At 37.3% G+C, this 16,329-nt stretch overlaps 1 protein-coding gene and 1 pseudogene across 5 annotated transcripts in view; one reads left to right on the top strand and one right to left on the bottom strand.

The window, feature by feature from the left end:
- Positions 1-6: 6 nt before the first annotated feature.
- The window catches only part of Phka1 (phosphorylase kinase regulatory subunit alpha 1), a 144,285-nt gene continuing 127,962 nt past the window's right edge, over positions 7-16,329 (top strand). For all 5 annotated transcript variants that reach the window (XM_010607968.3, XM_010607967.3, XM_010607966.3 and 2 more), the window contains exons 1-4: positions 7-444; positions 1,877-2,035; positions 8,245-8,292; positions 15,106-15,274. In XM_010607968.3, the coding sequence (XP_010606270.1) occupies positions 367-444; positions 1,877-2,035; positions 8,245-8,292; positions 15,106-15,274 (454 nt within the window). In that variant the 5' untranslated portion in view covers positions 7-366. The remainder of the gene's footprint in view (positions 445-1,876; positions 2,036-8,244; positions 8,293-15,105; positions 15,275-16,329) is intronic.
- On the bottom strand, positions 13,067-14,718 carry LOC104850861 (annotated as a pseudogene).

Below are 16,329 nucleotides of genomic sequence, written 5' to 3'. Positions count from 1 at the left end.
GCGGGTGGCCTGTGGTCCCTGGCCGGCTGCAGGATCTGGGCGCCGGCGTTCTCCTCTGGGACCTGAACGGAGAAGGCTGGAGCCAGAGGCGGAGGCCGCAGGAGACTAAGCGAGGCAGAGGAGAGTCTACGCAGGCGCTGTGGCTGGGCTCTAGACCGTAGGAAGCCGGGAGGGCTGGGGGTAGGCAACGAAGGCCGCTGTTCCCGGGAGCCCTGCACTGGACCCACCAGCCCCAGGTTGGAGCGGTGACACTTGGGCTCCCCACAGTGAGAAGGGCAGCTGCATTGAAACCTCATTTCTTCGGTGTTGACATCTCTTTCTTGGGCCCGCGGGCGGTTTTTTGGAAGGACTTAGGAACTTGACGTGATGAGGAGTCGGAGTAACTCTGGAGTCCGGCTAGATGGCTATGCTCGGCTGGTGCATCAGACCATCCTGTGCCACCAGGTAATTGTAGGTGGGTCACCTGGGATGACCGGGGATGTAAAAATGTGGAGCGTGGTCTACTGAGCAGAGATCCTGGGTAAGCCCGTGTGGTGTGAGTGTGTGTGTGTGTGTGTGTGTGTGTGTGTGTGTGTACCAGGTTCTCCTACTCCCTAGGTGGAAAGGCCGTAAAAGAAGGAAAGGTAGATTCTGGGTCTGGAGCCAAACCAGAGCCAGGCACCAATGGCCATGATCCCCTGAGCTCTGTCCCCAAAGCCACGCCTGATTCCAGGGGCAAAGTGGCAACATATGTTGAAGCTTGACATTTTCCCAGCCCCCAGGATTGGGCCTCATCTCCTCTTCCCAACCTGCTACTGAAAAGAAGTAGGGGAACATTTAGCCATCATAAGACTAGACTATTGTGAAGGTCAAAGCATCTTTTATATACTTTTTTTTTCTTGTATATACTTTTTTGTGGTGAGTATAGCACTGAGGATTGAACCCAGCTCCTCACGAGTGCTAGGCAAGTGTTGTACCACTGGAGGATATCCTCAGCCCTTTTTTTTTTCTCAGCCCATTCAATCTTATTTTATACCTTACTTTACTTTGAAACAGAGTCTTGCTAAGTTTCCCAGGGTCTTTACACTGATCTACATCCTCACCCCTTTTTAATATTTTTTTTTTAAATTTTGGGACAGAGTCTCACTCAATTGCTCAGTTGACCAGGTGGGGCTGGAACTTCCGACCCTCTTGCCTCAGCCTCCCAGAGTGCTTGGATTATAGGGGTGTGCTAACCATGCTATATATACTTTCCATTATCTTTTACTACTCCTTTACTGCTCATTTGTATTGGTAATTGATTCTAACTGAAAGTTAAAACTTTTCTTTTAATAATACCCTTTCATAATACCCCAATAGTGACTTTATCATAGTAATACTCACATTTTGGACTTGTAAAGCTTTAGTCAGTTCTTTATATATGCACAAGATAGTATTTGGAAAGAATACAAACTTTCCATTGAAAGAGGAGTATTTTCTAGGGCTCTAACAAACAGCAGCATGATGACTGTCATTAATAATACTTTATTGTATAGTTGAAATTCACTGAGAGAGTCAATATTAAGTATTCTTACTATACCAAAGAAAGGTAACTATGTGTGGTGATGGATATGTTCGTTAACTTGACTGTGTTAATTGAGTCCCAATGAATATATATCGAATCATCCTAGTATACATCTTAAATATATACATTTTTATTGTCACTTTTAGCTCTGCAAAGCTGGGGAGGTGGAGATAGCATTTGCCTGCAACTAGTCAGAAGAAGAGGGGTTACAAAACTCAAGAGTAGGAAAGTAGGAGAAAGACCAAAGTTCCCAATAACCCATTTCATAGATTTCCTTTCCTAATATTAATGCTCTATGGTTACCTGCCTGTCCTCTTTTTCTTGGCCTTGCAGAATCCAGTTACTGGCTTGCTTCCAGCCAGCTATGATCAGAAAGATGCCTGGGTCAGAGATAATGTGTACAGTATCTTGGCCGTGTGGGGTTTGGGTCTGGCCTATCGGAAGAATGCAGACCGGGATGAAGATAAGGCAAAGGCCTATGAACTGGAGCAGGTATTGAAAACAAAACTACAAAGAGATCTGGAGCTATGTGTAGTCAGGCTGGAGGGAGCAGGGACTAAAGAAAATGTAGCTCTGGGGGCCGGGGTTTAGCTCAGCAGTTTGGTGGCCTGCCTTGCAAGAAAATGTAGCTCTTTCTTCGCCTTCCTAAAATTACACTCCAAAAAGATCTTTTGTATTGTGCTGAAATGTTTCTTTGCAGTGGAAACATGAAACTTGCTGATGTGGGGGAAGAGAGTACAGCCTATTCCATTACCTTGGAAAATCCTATCTTGGGACATTTCTTAAAATTAATGATCCTCCTTCTAAGTAATATTTTTTTTTGCAGTCTCCAATTCATTCGCGTTAAGTAGAATGTTTGGAGGAAGATATTTCCTATTTTTCTTTATTTTTAAACAAATACTTATTTGTATGAGTATAACTGAAACAAATCAGCAAACTTTCCATTCTAGACACAAGTAAAGACTTGATTTTTATAGCTATGACCACTGCTTCTTAAAGTCAGTTATCGCCTCCCCCTTCTCCCAGAGGCAAATTGAGGTCAGAGTCAGCAGATCTACTACCCTTAAACCCACTTTTAAGGCCCTGCTCAGTAACTGAACATCCTTTATAAAACTGTTTAGATGGACAGGGAACCACATCCTCTCAAATAACCAAGTAAATGATCATCTGGGCTACAGGGACTTTAAGAGTTGAGGTACTCTGCTGTCAGTCAGAAGATGCTTGTGGACTCTTCCATTAGTGAGAAAAATTCTTTGTACACCAGCCATTTTCTTATGTGGTCTCTTTCAGACTTAGGCAGGCTGAACTCGTCTTCATCTATAAATCAGAATATTAAAATTTGGTTGTTTTTAAGAGCACCAACATTTTGTGGGATGTTGTCCTTAGCAACAGCAGGCATTTGTTTTTCCTTCAAGCTATTATTTGGAGAGTCTTTCCTCTATCCTGGGAAGTACAGATCAATATTTTTATGAATTTTCTAGAAATAATACCATTGTAGAAGTACAGGAAATTTAGAGGAGTGTGTAGTGCCTATAGCACCTAATGCCACATCCTACATCCTACTCTGAGTATTTTGCTTTGTATTTTGTTTCTTTGTTTTGTTTCTGCTAGAAATAAATACCAGTAGAACTGGAATTGCATACCTGGTATGATTTTATCAATTTTAAAAAATATTATTAGAAGAAAAAAATTTATCCCTATTGACCAATCATTTATTCTGCAAAGTTGAAATTTTTCCATATTTGACCCAAGTGGAAAGAATTTAAAAGAGGAAGAAGAAAAAGTAGGGAAACACTGAATTGTTCATTCTAAAATTTTCACGTTCCATTACATAACTTTTCATATTGGAGCTCCAGTGGTGCAGTTAGCACACAGTACTTATATAACATTTCATGTTACCATAAAAAACTTTATTTCACCACAGTAGTAATTTTGGAATGTTTCAAAACCTTATGGAAATAGAATACAACATCAATAAAGAAAAGTTCTTGTGAGAATTCTAAACTTGCTATGAATTTCCGTTATGGATTAATATATTTTTGTATCAGATCTCATTAATTTTTTCAAACTTGATTAACCATTAATCTAGACCTGGGGTCAGAAAACCACCTCTGTAAAGGACAAAATAGTAAATATTTTTGGCATAGTAAGTCACTTGTGTTCTCTGACCAACTACTCAGCTCTGGAGTTGTAATACAAAAGCGCCAGAGATTATACATAAACAGTGAGCATGGTTATGTTGCAGCAAAACTTTACAAAAAGAGTGTCGGGCTGGATTTTTCCCTGGTCTAGATGAGTGGTTCTAAATTCTGGCTGTACATTGGCAATTACTTGGGAAACTCTTCAGGTGTACCCTTACTGGACCCCACTTTGGAACAATTTAAATAAGAATCTCTGGAAATTGAAGCCAGGGTTATGAATAGTTTTTTAAATTACCCAAGTGATTCTAATGTACAGAGAGATCTCTAATGTGCATAGACAATGACTGATCCATGGCTGGTAAATGAACATGGGTTGAATCCATCAAATCCACAGATAAATTTCCACCTACTGCCAGCTTTCCATCATTGTATGGATTTTCACAAAACATTGATTATTAATCATTTGTACCTTTCCTTCCAACTCTCACCCTCGTTTTTTTCTGATAAATAATGTCAGAGATCTGAAGAGAATTCTGGATATAAATGAAACAAGAGTTTAAGTGACTCTCATAATTTAGATTGAGAACAGGATCATGCACATGTATGGTTTTACAACTGCCCCTTTCTCCCAGGAAAGTAAATACAGTCTCATAGCCATAAAAATTAGTCACACAAATAGTGATCTCCCTTTGGCTGCCTCCAGTTCTACTTCTTCCTTAATTTTGTTCTCTTTGTGTAGCTTCTCATCTTTATCATGAGTTTAGATATTACTTTTATGAGAATGACCTCCAAATTTTCATTTTGAACTCTAATCTTCAGTTTCAAGCCCTGGTTTTCATTTTTCTGTTCATTTTTGCCTTTATATATTGTGGCTCCACAAACTCAATGTGTCTGAAACTCCACCTTCCCAAGTAAAAACAAATAGAATAAATTACTGAACATTTAACCAAACATCCCTATTTATTTTAATTGTGTCCTCATTCTAGTGATCACCCTGGCAATACTACTTGGAGTATCTTCTGTAGTGTGTTCTGTAGAATGTTAGCCCAACTAAGTTTGGAACCATGTTAAACAGAAGATTTTTTTCATACTAGTGCCCTTCATCCTACCCCCAGTTCCAACCAGGTTGGTATCATTATTGCTCCTGTAACAATCACTTTAAAAAGATACCTAACATCACATTATATAAATACTTTTCATTTTATAGCATACTTACCAAAATTACCAGTATTTTTATTCTCACAAAGCCCTGTAAATTAGGTATTGTTCTCCCAAATTTACATGAAGGGGCTGAATTAAACAGATGAAGCTGGAATTTGGTGGTGCCATAACTAAAACCTGGATTTTATGACTTCAGATTTAGTTTTGTCTGGCTTCTTGCCTCCATGGAAGCCATGGATATTGCCACCGTCAGATTTTAAGGGCACTGTTTCTTCCATATTCCTGTTTCCTTCATGAACTAATATCATTCTTTGAAAGCCCAGTACAGGTACACTTTTTCTGTGGTTCCTGTCCCTCCTTGATTGTACAGTTATAATTTTCACCCCTATGGCCTTGCCAGTTGGAGCCCACATGGGCTCTCTCTTGTACTAGCTATACTCATTGCATGCAGCTTTCCCCAGCAGATATTCTTCATTCCTGGCATATACAACTTTTTGAAGTCTCTACTGCTTATCTGGCTTCATTTTCACAGCTTCATGTACCCATCTCTCAGGGACATATTATGTGGCCTCTCAGACCCTCCTTTGAAATCTGTGTGGACACCTTCATGACTACACAATTCTTTTATTCTGTATGCCCGAAGAGCCAACATCATGGGAATATCACCATGATCTGGCACCAATTCATGTAGTAGTCAGAACCCCATGGACCATGGTTTCTATATACCTGGACACCTGATCTTGTGAAGTGGTTCCCAAGAAATAAGTTCTGTAGGCAGCCCACTTTCAGCAGCGGACCCAGAGAATTTTCTCAGATGAAAAGGTTTATACTTTTGCACCATTCAGCCTGCAATGAGCGAGGTCTTGCTGATTCCTAAAATACCCTCAAGGCATCTTCTTGCCTTGGTTCAATGTACTTTTACATGTGTTATACAAGTGCTTTCTAGCCAAAATTTAAATTGTTCAAATCTTTCTGTTCTGCTTTTTGTTCCAAATTCTCACTATAAATCTGGCTCAAAGAGACCAACCATACCCATCCAAAAGACTGAATATTGAGCTGGTTGATATATACCTGGGGAGGGGGAATAGAACTGATTAATTAGGAATTCTTAGGTACAGTGTGTAATAGTTAAGTTTGTTTAACAAATCTGTCTTATCTCCTTGCCTTTATGTTCTACAAAATCTACCAAAGGTTCACTAAATATCTGGTTTATGTATACCTGGGGGGGTTGTGTATGGTCATATATTCTTATATTGTCAGTTCACAGATATATAGATCTATATCCTGAAAAGAGTAGATGAAAGGGAGTGTTATTTTCTGTGAGTAGAAGCACTGGTGCATGAAAGTGTCTTTATAATTAATGGCATATTGATACACTTGAATCAGAAAATAACCAGTTTGAGTAAAAACAATCTTGTCACTCCTATCTCCAGATACTTCCTATTAATTTTATCTTGACGTGGAATTGGAACTTGAAGACAAAATTGCTAATAATGGCCACTATAGGAGAACAAAAACAGATGGATAATTTATTGCTCAAATTAAAGTAAATTTAGATGGCAGTAGTGAGCCTGAATGGTAAAGAGAGTTGACCAGTAGGCAAGAGATAATGGTGAAATAGTAAAGAAGACAATGAAGTGATCCCAGGGTGCTGGATTCTTTACAGAATGATATATAAGCTGAGTCCACTACTGGTTGATTGTAGGTCTTGAACATGTTTAAAAATGAGTTATTATATATATCATTGATTTAAAGAAAATATTGCTCAAAATCCTGACCCTGCCTCCCACTCTCATTCATTGAATGTTGGAAAAGAAAATGTGGTAGAAACCTTTGAGTATGTGGTGACGTGTGGTGACCAAAGTCTCCCCACAAAGAAGGTGTGTTCAATACTTTAAGTAACAGATTATGTTAAAGAGATAGTCTCTTTCATTAGGGTTAAAGTAATGTTGGTGATTTTCCTGTAGGGTTTATACTCATTTCCTTACTTTAAAAATCACTACTATAGGCTTTCAAATGTGACAAGATCATGTACTGTCTGTTCTTTATCTTTTAAAAAATCTTTTATCAGTAAAGGAAGGAGGTCATTTATATATGAAAATTACTCAAGAAACTCTCCCAAGGAAACATTTTTACTTTTCTCTCAGTAAAAGGCTTCATAAAGAGTTGGATCATACTTTAATAGATAATTATCCTGTCTTATGTGAGAAACTCAAATATAAGAAATTTAAAGAGCAAAATGAAGATAAATGTTAGAAAACAGGGAGGTGGACTTTGTGGAGATGGCAAGAGAACCTGGAAATAGAGGAAGAAAGGAAAGCCAAAAGAAGGAGAAGTAAAAATGTTAAGATGTGATGTATATGCACCGATTTCCCAAGATAAATATAATTTGATATTGCAAACACATACCAAAAATAACTTTGAATGCCCTCAAAACATAAATACTTATGCTCACCATGCCTATTGCTTATAGTCCCACTTGAATGTTTTGAAGGAATAATAGAATGATGTATCTCCTAAACAGATTAGTTTCCAGAGGTGTCCTGAAGCCACCTCTGAGCCAGCACTCCCTGAAGTAACCTGGATGGATTTTCTTTCTGATCTGTGAAACAGAAAGCTTCTTAGAGAACTGCTGAAGATTTTCAATTTTGTGTGCTTCCAAGACATACCTACCCATTCTACTTACGGTGTTGGAACTTGAAGACAAAAATGGCAGATAAAGGCCGTTCCAAGAGGACAAAAATAGTCTCCTGTGGGATATAGTTGGTGGTCAGAATTTTGGAATGTTATAATTGGAAAACAAACCACTTCAGAAATTTTCAAGCCCTAGAAAGAAAAGTAGTATTGCCCGAAGAATTAAGAAGTCTGTTCTTTTTCCCCCAGGGAGAAAGTTTTGAGTCATATTAACAGTCCCCCTTTACGCTTACTCTGAGTTACAATTCACTTTATTCCTTGGGGAAAATGTTCAGATAATTATTTCTTTGAAATTTTAATTCTTGGTTAGTTTAGAAAAGATAGAAGTAAGGTGATGTACCTTTCTTAGGCCACAGGATGGATTTTAGAATACCCTCAGAGCCTTAGGATTTTGGAGCTACCTTTCTCTTTTCCTGTGGGTGGTATGTCCTCTACTAGGATGGTTGGCTTATTTTTTTAAAAAATAAACCTGCCAAAACTTGTATTATTGTTTTTTAACTTGAAAGAATCACATACTGTAGCATTTGGTTTCACTTTTTGCTGCAATCTGCTCTTCTGAGTACCAAAAAAGTAAATGTCATGTAAATAGGAACCCAGGATAGAGTTACTTGTTCTCAAAATGTCAGGCACCAACTGTCATTGCTGAGTAAGTGTTCTTGTGTCTAATGATGTTTATAACAGTCTTGTTTCCATTTATTTCTGCAGAGTGTAGTGAAGCTGATGAGGGGACTGCTGCACTGCATGATCAGACAGGTATGGTGTTGGTAACAACTTGCTCTCTAACAAAAGCACATCATAATATTGCTACCCTTTACGGAATTCTTATAGCGTATATTTCTTCAATTTCACAAATAGTGCACATTGATTTTAGAAAATTTGTGAATGCCAAGGGGAAAATGTCATCTATAATCTCTCCATCCAGCTACCACTGGAATATTTTCAGTTTTTTTCCTCTCTTTTAAAAATGATTTTAATGTAATTAATTATTAATGATTATACAGGTTAAATGATGATATAGGTCTAAAAAAAAACCCTTAGAGCCAGATAAACTTTGTGGGTTTTTTTCTAGCTCTTTTTTAAAATATATTTTTATTGGTACATTTTAGGTATACAATATAGTTACATTCATCATTGGAATCTTGTACTCTCCCGTGATATCTCTTGGTTCTTATCTTTCCCCATTCCCCTAGCCACCCTTTCCTACCTACAAAGACTTTTTTTTTCCATTTTTCCCTTCTCTCCCATTTTTTCTTTTCCTTCCTACCTTTCCCATACCCTTCCCATTTCCCCAACACCTTTAGTTTTTTTGCCTATTATACAATATGAATTATACATTTTGACTCTTATTTATACTTTTAGTTTATCACACCAGAGAAACTATATGGTAGATACACATGTGTGTCCTATTAATTTAACTTAAGAGTGTGTCCTCAATGTGCATCCACTTAGCTATAAATGTCTCTAGTTTCTCATTCTTTATCCATTTGGTGGGTGGTACCAGGGATCGAACTCAGGATCTTGCTCTTGCAAAGCAGGCAGTGGAACCACTGAGCTAAATACCCAGCTAGTACTCCATTTTTTAAAAATCCACATCTTCTTTATCCAGCCCTTAAATGATGGGCAATTGGGCTATTTCCAAGTTTTAGCCATTGCAAGCTGTGCTGCTATAAACATGGGTAAGCATATATCACTGTGGTATGATTCTTTTAATTCTTTTGGGAAGATACCCAGCAGGGGAATAGCTGGGTCAAATGGGACTTCCAATCCTAGTTGTTTAATGTATCTCCATAGTGATTTCCACAGTCGTTGCACCAGTCTGCACTCCCACCAACAATGGAGAAGGGTTCCTTTCTCCCCACACCCCACCAACATTTGTTATTGTGTGATTTCTTGATAGCAGCCATTCTTTGTGGGGTGAGGTGGAATCTCAGTGTTGTTTTCATCTGCATCTCTCGAATGACCAGTGATGTGGAACATTTTTTCCTATATTTATTTGCTGCTTTTACTTCTTTTTCTGAGAAATGTCTGTTCATTTCAGATGCCAATTTTGGAATTGGGGCATTATATGTGGGCGTTTGATTTTTTATTTCTTTATATATTCTAGATAGTAGTCCTTTATCTGAGAAGCAGCTGGTAAAAATCTTTTCCCACATTGTAGTTTGTCTCTCAGTTCTGTTGATGGTTTCTTTTGCAATGCAGAAGCTTTTTAATAAGATGAAATCCCAGGTGTTGATTCTTTGTGCTAGTTCCCATGCTACTGAGGATTTGTTCATAAAGTCTTTTCCTATGGCAATGTCTTCAAGAGTTCTGCCTAACTTATTTTATTAAGTTTAGTGTTTCTGTTTTAATATTTATATCTTTAATCCACTTGGATTTTAGTTTAATGCATGGTGAAAGAAAGGGATCTAATTTTAATCTTTCACAAGTTGAAATCCAGTTTTTCCAACACCATTTATTAAAGGGGCTATCTCTCCACCAGTGAGGATGGTTGGCTCTTTTGTCAAAGATGAGGTAGCTGAGTATGACTAGAGTTGTTTCTGCATCTTTTGATCTATTCCACTGATCCTGGGTTCTCTTTCTTTACCAGTACCATGCTGTTTTTATCACAGTGGCTTTGTAGTATAGTTTCAAGTGTTGTGATACCCAATGCCACGTCTCTGTTGCCTAGAATGGCTTTTGCTATTCTAGGTCTGTCCTTGTTCCAAATGAAATTTTGTATTGTTTTCTCTAGTTCTGTGAAACATATTGTTGAGATTTCAGTAGGGATTGCATTGAATCTGTATAGCAGTTTTGGTAGTATGGCCTTTTTCACTATATTGGTTCTTCTTACCCAGGAACAAGGGATGTCTTTCCATTTTCTTGTATCCTCTTTTATCTCTTTTTTCAGTGTTGTAGTTCTCAGTGTAGAGGTGTTTTGCTTCCTTTGCTGGATTGATTCCTAGATTTTTTTTTTGGATGCTATTGTGAAAGGGATTGTTTCCCAAATTTCTCTCAGTGAGTCTATTATTTGTTTTATAAGAAGGCTATTGATTTTTGAGTGTTGACTTTTTATCCAGCTACTCTACTAAATCTGTCAATTAAGTCTAGAAATCTGTTGGTGGAGTTTTTTGGGTCTTCTATGAAGAGTGTCATATCATCAGCAAACAGATCAACTTTGGAATGAAGAATTTTTCAGGGCCAGCACAGAGCTCTGTGATAAATCAATTTCCTAGTATGTGTGAAACCCTGGGCCTGATATCCAGTACTATAAAGACAATAAATTTTAAAAGAATTAAATTTTTTCAGATTTTAAAAGGTAGTACATTGCATATACTATACCTTATTCTTTCAGTGGATCTAGAATAGTATTCTATAATAAAAATGTATCTATATAGGGAAACGTGTCATTTGACACTAAATGAAATATAGTCTATAAACAGCCCTTATCAATATCAATCTAGTATTGCTACAAAGTGAGTTTTTTAAACAAGTGATTCCTTATGTGAAACAGAATAACAAAAAGACTATAGATTATCCAACTTATAAATTAGTAAGAAAGGTTCAGAAATAGATCAACAAAATGAGATAGATGGGTTATGTAATATACTGATTAGTAAGAAAAACATGACTATACTAATGGAAATGAACAAAAAGTTAATCCAAGAAATGTAAAATAGTCAATGTATGAAAAACAGTTTATTCTTCCTGGTAGATCAAAGAAAATTCTAATTAAATTTAACTATCAAATACCTATCCACAACATGAAATTGACTAGAACTGAAAGCCTGATGTGAATTCAAGGCCAATGAACTGTTGTGGATGATAAGAAGTGGGCTCTTGGGATGGAAAATGATTAAAATAGTTAAAAACCTCTAGCAATTTAACAGTGAACACAAATAGTTTTTAAAATATTCAAATGCATTATAGTAATTCTGCTTCTAGCAATTCACTCTAACTAAGGAAACCATCAAAAATAAAAATAAAGGTGTTTGTACAAGAATATCTGACCAGGATTTACTGTATCACTTAGGACTGCACACTCAGCCACATGTAACAGAAACCTGACAGAGGCTTAAACAAGCAGTGTGTTCCTTCTCATGTATCAATAAGTTCAGAGGTCAGCAGTTCATTAGGATCCAAGCTCCCTAGGCATCCACTGTAATACCCAAAGCAAGTAACTATCTTCCTTATACCAAAAACTGGCTCTGCTGCTCAGGTTTCATGTCAGCACTCCAAGCAAAGTAAAGAGATAGAGTAAAGGCTGCTGCTTGCTCAATCTGTTTGCATCAAAACATCTAGGGGCCAGGGATTTAGCTCAGTGGTTTTGCTGCCCGCAAGTGCAAGGTCCTGAGTTCAACCCCTGGTACCTAAATAAATAAATAAATAAATAAATAAATTCCTAGCAGCTTTATTAAGCAGGCATCCACCTGCATCTTTTAACTCTCCATAGTGAGTCATATGGACTCCCTTAGTAGGAGCTGAGGAGGGATTCTCAACCAGGTACATTATCATCTCCCCCACCAGAGGTGGTATGATGCTAATGATGAAAATACAATAGGGAGTCTGTTTAATTGTGAAATTCTCTGTAGCTATTAATGTCAGGTCTTTGAAATTTACTAATTTGGAAAATACATTGCAGTACCAAATGAGAAGCAGGACAGAGAACATATGTAATACAATCTCAGTTTGTTTAAACAATATAACTTATACATATACATGTATATATATATATATATATATACATGTATATGTGTGTGTATACATAATATCTCTACACATGGGGAAAAAACATTAATCACACATAGTTGTGGTGATTTCTGCCTGTAATCCCAGCACTCTGGGAGGCTGAAGTAGGAGAATCACTCGGCACAGCCCAGGCAACTTAGTGACTTGGGAGACCGGTCTCAAAATTTAAAACACAAATTAAAAGGGCAGGGATATACCTCAGTGCAAAGGCCCTAGGTTCAATCCCCAGTACCACAAAATCAAAACAAAAAATAAAAATAAAAATAAAACATTAATTGTAGTTAAGTTCTACAGAGTTGGTATTTCTAGTCTGAGCAGTATTGATGGATAGTTTTTTATTTTATTCATTTTTGCATATTTTCTCAATTTTCTACAATAAATGTGAAAACTGGGAAATGTTATTTTAAAAAACAGGATGGGCCAGGGATTTAGCTCAGCGGTTCAGTGGCCTGCCTTGCAAGCGCAAGGATCTGAGTTCAATCCCCAGTACCAAAAAAAAAAAATTTGAACGCGAAAGAATAGAGAATAAATCAAAAAAAAAAAAAAAAAAAAAAAAAAAAAAAAAAAGCAGAGGAAACTATTATTTGAAAAAATACCTGTGCCGGACATGGTAGTACACGCCTATGAGCCCAGCACTTGAGAAGCTGAGGAAGAGGATTGTTGCTAGTTTGAGGCCAGCCTGGGCTACATAGTGAGTTCAAAACCAGCCTGAGTTACATAGAGAGGCCTAGCCTCAGAAAAGCAAAGCAAACAAAAGATACCTCACATATTTTCATAGGAGACTAAGTTAAAATGTCTATACTCACTCATTTTCATCTTCATTGCCTAAAGAAGGAGGCTGCTATTTTGCTATTTTTCACTTGCTTTTGTGAATTCTATGTAACTAAATCGTGTTTATTCATTCCCATTTGGCTTTGCCTTTTTTTTTTCAGTTTGCTGTTAAACTGGAACACTTTTCATCTGAGGGACCCTTGACTGGTTTTCAATACATGATTCTTCCACCAGCTGGAGCTGGTTCATCTACTTTGGCAGCCTTTATTTCTACATTAATTTTTTGACTAGTTCAGCTGTCAAACATCACTTATTTAAAACCACCACTTAGGGCTATTCATCTTTTTTGTCATTGTGATTGCCCTCTTCCTGTGGAAGCAGAGGCTGGATTCTCTTGGTCTGTGGTGGGCCCTTCCTGGTGGCAGACTCGCTCTTTGAAGCATGACAAGAACACAGGCTTAGCACACAGTATTTAGGACACCCAGTTCCCACCATGAACTCAGGACCTTGTGCTTGTGAGGCAAGGGGCAGAACCACTGAGCTAAATCCCCTACCCCCTACCCCGACCAAATGAGTTTTGACAGTAAAACTTACTTGAAAAACCTTTTCAAAGTGTTTTGGCTTTAGGATTGGAGATAAAGGATCTTGGACTTGCAGTAATTTGCATTTCTTGACCTTGAGTGAAGCTGAGCATCATTCCATGTATAGATTGAAATTTTGCATTTCCTCATTGATGAAGTGCCTACTAGGTCCTTTGCCTATTTTTCTTTTAGGTTGTCTCTTTCTTACCTACTGAAGAGTTCTCATATATTGTGGACATAAATCATTTGTTACATGCATTGCAGATTTTTTAGCAGTCTACCATTTATCTTTGAGTTTATGTTTTCTCTGTACAAAAGTATTTTAGTAAAAAGTATTTTATCCTAGTTCTTAAAACATGTCACACACATCAAATCTGACTTCATTTTCTGGAGTTGAGATGGTTTCATTAGAAAATGAATTGAGCCAGGCATGGTAGCTCACACCTGTAATCCCAGCACTTGGGAGGCTGAGGCAGGAGGATCGCCATGAGTTCGAGACCAGCCTGGACTACATAGTGAGTTCCAGGTCAGTCTCAACTACATAGTGAGACCCTGTCTCAAAAGAAAAGAAAAAAAAGAAAACAAATTGAGGCCCAATTGGTAAAGTGACTGGCCACAGACACACAAGAGACACAACAAATCTAAAGTAGAAAGAAATTGATCCAGACTTGTGACCTTCCTTGTTAGTGCTCTCTTTATTGCCCTAATAACTATCTACTGTTCCCCTGTCCATGCTACTTTTTTTGTATTTTAGATATTTGCACTTTCTACCTTACCAAATAGATTTAAAGTTACTAATTTAATAAATGATGTTTAAGGTGTAGTAGTTACTATCATACATTACAAGCATAAATAATCAAACCTAAATTTCAAGAACTAAGACTTTCAGTTGTTTTATGACCAACATTTCCCTGTTGAACTTTTTTTTTCAGTAGGGGAACTGAACCCATGGCCTTATGAATGCTAAGCACACATTCTACTGTATCCCCAGCCTCCGGTGTTTCCCTACTGATCTCTAATAGCAGTTTTCCATCATACTTTATCTCTATAATTCTGTGTATATCTCAGCAGCTTCTTTTATTACTTCTTCATAATATATCATCTTGTCCTAATTTTCCTCAAAATTCTTTCCTCAATTTCAGCAAAAAATGCACAACACTGAGTTAGCTCTTACTAAGCTGTTCTCACTCAAATGCTCTGAATCTCAGTTCATATCTACAATGTGGCAAAGCAACTATATGAAGAGTGAAAGAGAATCAGTGAATAAGAAATAACTTTTTGACCATGTGTTATTATTTTCGGATTTAACTGCTTCAACTGAAAAATAATGTCTTTCCCGGTTATTGCAGTATTGGGGAAAAACAATGCATTGTAAATATTCATTTGCCTGAAGATAGCATTCAATGATATATGTTAAAATACTAGAGAACTGTGGCATATTGATTGATTATTCTAAATGTCCTTCTTTTGCTGTTTTTGTTTTTTTCAGGTGGATAAAGTAGAGTCCTTCAAATATAGTCAAAGCACAAAGGATAGCCTCCATGCCAAGTACAACACCAAAACGTGTGCCACTGTAGTGGGTGATGACCAGTGGGGACACCTGCAGTTGGATGCTACCTCTATATACCTACTTTTCCTAGCACAAATGACTGCCTCAGGTCAGTTCAAGGGGAGAAGTGCTCTGGAACACTTGGTTTCTCCAAAGGTATTGGCCAGAAGATAACATTGTTGTTTATATTGCTCAAAGAAGCACATTGAAAACAATGACATTTTGAAAATTTTGTGCAGAGAAACAACTCTTTGAGGTCTAGTTAATATTCTCTTATGTTGAGAAATAAGTCTGGGGTGCTAATGAATACTCTTATAAAATGAGAACCAGGAAGTCTGGAGTAGGTCTTCTTTAGACAGATACTATTATTGTTTATTAACCCTCAGATATGAGGAGATGGGAAGGAAAGACTAGCCTTTGTTTCTGGTGATTGTACTATACAGTGATAAACCTACATTAGTATAAGTATAAACTGAATGACAGTCTATATATTCTTTATGAATATATTATAAATAAGACATCTGCCTACAGGCATCTGTATTACATTTAAGGGATTACTTACTTGATCAGAATCTGAATATTTATTTTTTATTGTTGAATAATAAACTCCTCACAGGTGGTTTTGTTATTAGCTTTAGAGGCTTGACCTGAAAAATGATGATGTAAAATACAGCGTAACTCTCAACCCAGGTATATAATCCCAGCACTCTGAAAAGCTGAGGCAGAAGGATCACAAGTCAGAGCCCAGCCTTAGCAATTTAGCAAAGCTCTGTCTACAAATAAAAAATTTTTTAAAATAGAAAAGTGTTAGGGACCTAGCTTAGTGGAAAGACCCTGGGTTCAATCCCCAGTACTACAAAAAAGAAAGAAACACCATAAATCTCTTTTATTTATCCTAAATTGTGGACAATAACAATGAATCTCATTGCCTCTTGTTTATAAATTTTGTACAATCTTTGTCAGATCTTCTAAGTAGGTTAATAATACCACTTTTTTATTTAATTTATTGGAACATTCTAAGTAGACTGTACAGCTACATTCATTACTGGGATCTTGTACCTTTACATGCCAGGTCTTGGTTCTCATTTTTTTCCCCTTGTCCCCACCCTCCCTTCACCCTCCCCTCCCCCCTCAAACACTTTAATTCCCTTTTTACATTTTCTC

This window comes from Fukomys damarensis, unplaced genomic scaffold (assembly GCF_012274545.1).
Source record: "Fukomys damarensis isolate Sample0158 unplaced genomic scaffold, DMR_v1.0_HiC HiC_scaffold_39, whole genome shotgun sequence".
Classification (NCBI taxonomy): domain Eukaryota; kingdom Metazoa; phylum Chordata; class Mammalia; order Rodentia; family Bathyergidae; genus Fukomys; species Fukomys damarensis.
Note: the sequence above shows the minus strand (reverse complement) of the source record. Positions and strands in the feature narration are given on the sequence as shown.